Here is a 2,908-nt window from a genome sequence, read left to right as displayed (position 1 = left end):
ATTAAAAAACTACTAACTGCTATTAACAATCTTGTACAAGTTATTTTGTGGGCGTAAATTTCCCTAAAATTTTTTTTTTTTGGTCTGTGATCAATGTCTAGGTGTTTCCCCTTTTGTTGTTAAATATTAATTTTTCTCCCTTAATCACCTGATATACTAATTAGGTCACGGCAGTGGCTCAATGTTTAAGAATTTGTCTCTTCTCTGGTGGACTTCAAAATTGTACAGAGAGTGACTGGGTTAGTATTTACATGAACCTGTGATATAAAGGCATTGCAGAGGAGTTACCATTGAGAACTTTGATATCAAGTCCAAAGCCAACTTCCCTTGTCTCAGTTTGTCCATCATCTGCTATCTTTTAGGCAGTTAAACTAACCTTTGTCATAGAATCAAAGGAATTGGTTAAGAAGGTACATACCTAATATCTGTTTATTTTCAAACTGGATTGTGAGTGAGTATAAGCCTAATACATTGAATTCATATAATAACTTTTTCTATAAAATGTTTCTTAAAATATCCTTGGTTTAAAGGCAGGCATTTTTAGAAAGGTAATCTGGAAGAGTTCAAGGATTTGCCTTAAAAATTTTCCAAAGTTCATGTCTAGCTTTAAAATTCTAGGATTCTCTACAAAATCTCCTTTTGACTGCTCAGTGTCACCCAGATAGCAGATAGCTAGCAGGGCAGCCAAGACGAGAACTCAAGTCTCCAAGCTGTCAATCTATGCTACATAAAACATCAACCAATAAACAGCTAAATTCACTGGTGAAATTTAGAAGCCTTTAATTATGAATCTATTTAAAAGAGAGAGAGAGAGAGAAAAAAAACAAACAAACAACTTTCCTTTTCTCTTAACAGATTAAATCGGATAAATGGATTACAGAAATCAATCTTTGGTGGCTGAATTTTTTTTCATGGGCTTAACAAATCACTTCTACCTGCAGGTTGTTCTCTTCCTAATATTTCTTTTTGTTTATCTTGTCACTCTTCTGGGAAATTTGGGGATGATCACTCTGATTTGCATGGATTCCAGACTCCACACACCCATGTACTTTTTTCTCAGTCATTTGTCCTTTGTGGATGTTTGTTCCTCCTCTACCATTGGTCCCAAGATGCTGACTGACATCTTTTTGAAGAGAAAAACAATTTCTTTCTTTGGCTGTGCTGCCCAGATAGGGTTTTTCGGTATGTTTGTAGTGACTGAGTGTTTCCTCCTGGCTTCCATGGCGTATGATCGGTATATGGCCATCTGTAAGCCCTTAATGTACATGCTTATTATGTCCCAGCGGGTCTGCATGCAGCTGGTGATAGGACCTTATGCTGTGGGTCTTATAAGCACCATGACCCATACAACTTTAACCTTTCGTCTACCCTACTGCAATTCAAATATCATCAATCATTTCTTTTGTGACCTTCTTCCTGTTCTCTCCTTGGCATGTGCAGACATTCAGGTCAATAAAAACTTACTTTTCATCTTGGCTGGGGCTCGAGGAGTATTCAGCAGTGTGATCAGCTTAGTCTCCTATATTTACATCATCATTGCCATCCTGAAGATTGGCTCTGCTGATGGAAGGCACAAAGCCTTCTCCACCTGCTCATCACACTTAACAACTGTCTCCATCCTCTATGGGACACTCTTCTTCATCTATGTACGTCCCAGCTCTAGTTTCTCCCTGGACATTAATAAAGTGGTTTCATTGTTCTACTCAGCAGTGATCCCCATGTTGAACCCACTTATCTACAGCCTGAGAAACAAGGAGGTAAAAGATTCATTTAGAAGAACATTTGGAAGGAAGAAGTTTCTGATAAATAGATAAGCTGTAATACTATTTGTGTTAGAGATTGAGAAGTAATATATTACATAAACAACGACACTGGACTGGGAGTTGGGAAATCTACATTTAAACCTCCATTTGTCATTCTTGACAAATCAGAATCTCTGAGTAGTGAAAAGAGTTAATGCACTTGGTTACTTTCCACCCAGAAAAGTACTTTGGAAGAAAGCTCTGGGGACCTACTTCCAAAAACATCAGTCCTTGAAAACCCAGTGTTGTACTCTGACACACAGAGAATCACCATGAGTATGTATGGATTATATTATAACTTTTTTGTGTGTGTTTTTTTGGTTTATTGACAGGTTTTGCAAAATCTTTAGCTAATAATTTTTAAAATTTCTACTTTCTAATTTCTTATTCAGAAAGAATGATATTTAGAACTTTAAACTGAGATAGATAGTTTAAATAACCTCAAAATTTTACAAAATATTCAAGATTTTGTGGCTAAGAAATGAGAAGTTCTTTATAATATCCTGAATACAATGGAGGAATCAGAGCTGCTGGACTTAGTAAGCAATACTTTAGTTTTGTTATTTAGGGTGTTGAGCTCCTTCAATTCTTTGCAAGCTTGACCTTGACTCATTTAAATATAAACTATTATAAAGTCTATTATTCTGCTAGTGTGTAACCATAACACTTTTAAAAAATATCTTCATGTTTGGAGTAGACATTGTACATTGGGGCTGTAGATGTCTCATTGGGATTTTGCAGTGTAAGTACATGATTTTCCTATGTAAAGTTCAGAGTGCATTGTAGTTCTTTAATAAAGTGGTATTTATCACTATTACTATTTAATGACATGTGTGACATGTAGTTGGTGTTAGGTGTCATCAGGTCAGTTCTGACTCACAACAACAGTATAGGGTTTCCAAGCAGCCATTTTGGGGTTTGAACCGCTGACCTTGAGGTTAGCATTCCAGTGCTTATTCTCCAGTACCACATATGCAGGCTATTAATTTCAGTTTTAAAGAGAGGAACCCGTTGGCCACTAGCACTCGGTGAATTGCCCGTGATCTCATAATTTGGGTGTGCATTTGTGGTCTCCAGAAATTCTTTAATCAACCTCTGTGCTTCTT

The 2,908-nt window shown here is 36.6% G+C and overlaps 1 protein-coding gene across 1 annotated transcript; it reads left to right on the top strand.

Annotated features, from left to right (window-relative positions):
- The first annotated feature begins 869 nt into the window (after window positions 1–869).
- Window positions 870–1,814, top strand: LOC102814796 (olfactory receptor 1002-like). Its single transcript, XM_006875780.1, has one exon. It carries the CDS (start codon window positions 870–872, stop codon window positions 1,812–1,814), a length of 945 nt encoding a protein of 314 aa, XP_006875842.1.
- The last annotated feature ends 1,094 nt before the right edge of the window (window positions 1,815–2,908 follow it).

This window comes from Chrysochloris asiatica, unplaced genomic scaffold (genome assembly GCF_000296735.1).
Source record: "Chrysochloris asiatica unplaced genomic scaffold, ChrAsi1.0 scaffold00339, whole genome shotgun sequence".
Lineage (NCBI taxonomy): Eukaryota > Metazoa > Chordata > Mammalia > Afrosoricida > Chrysochloridae > Chrysochloris > Chrysochloris asiatica.
This window is presented reverse-complemented; position numbering and strand designations above follow the sequence as displayed.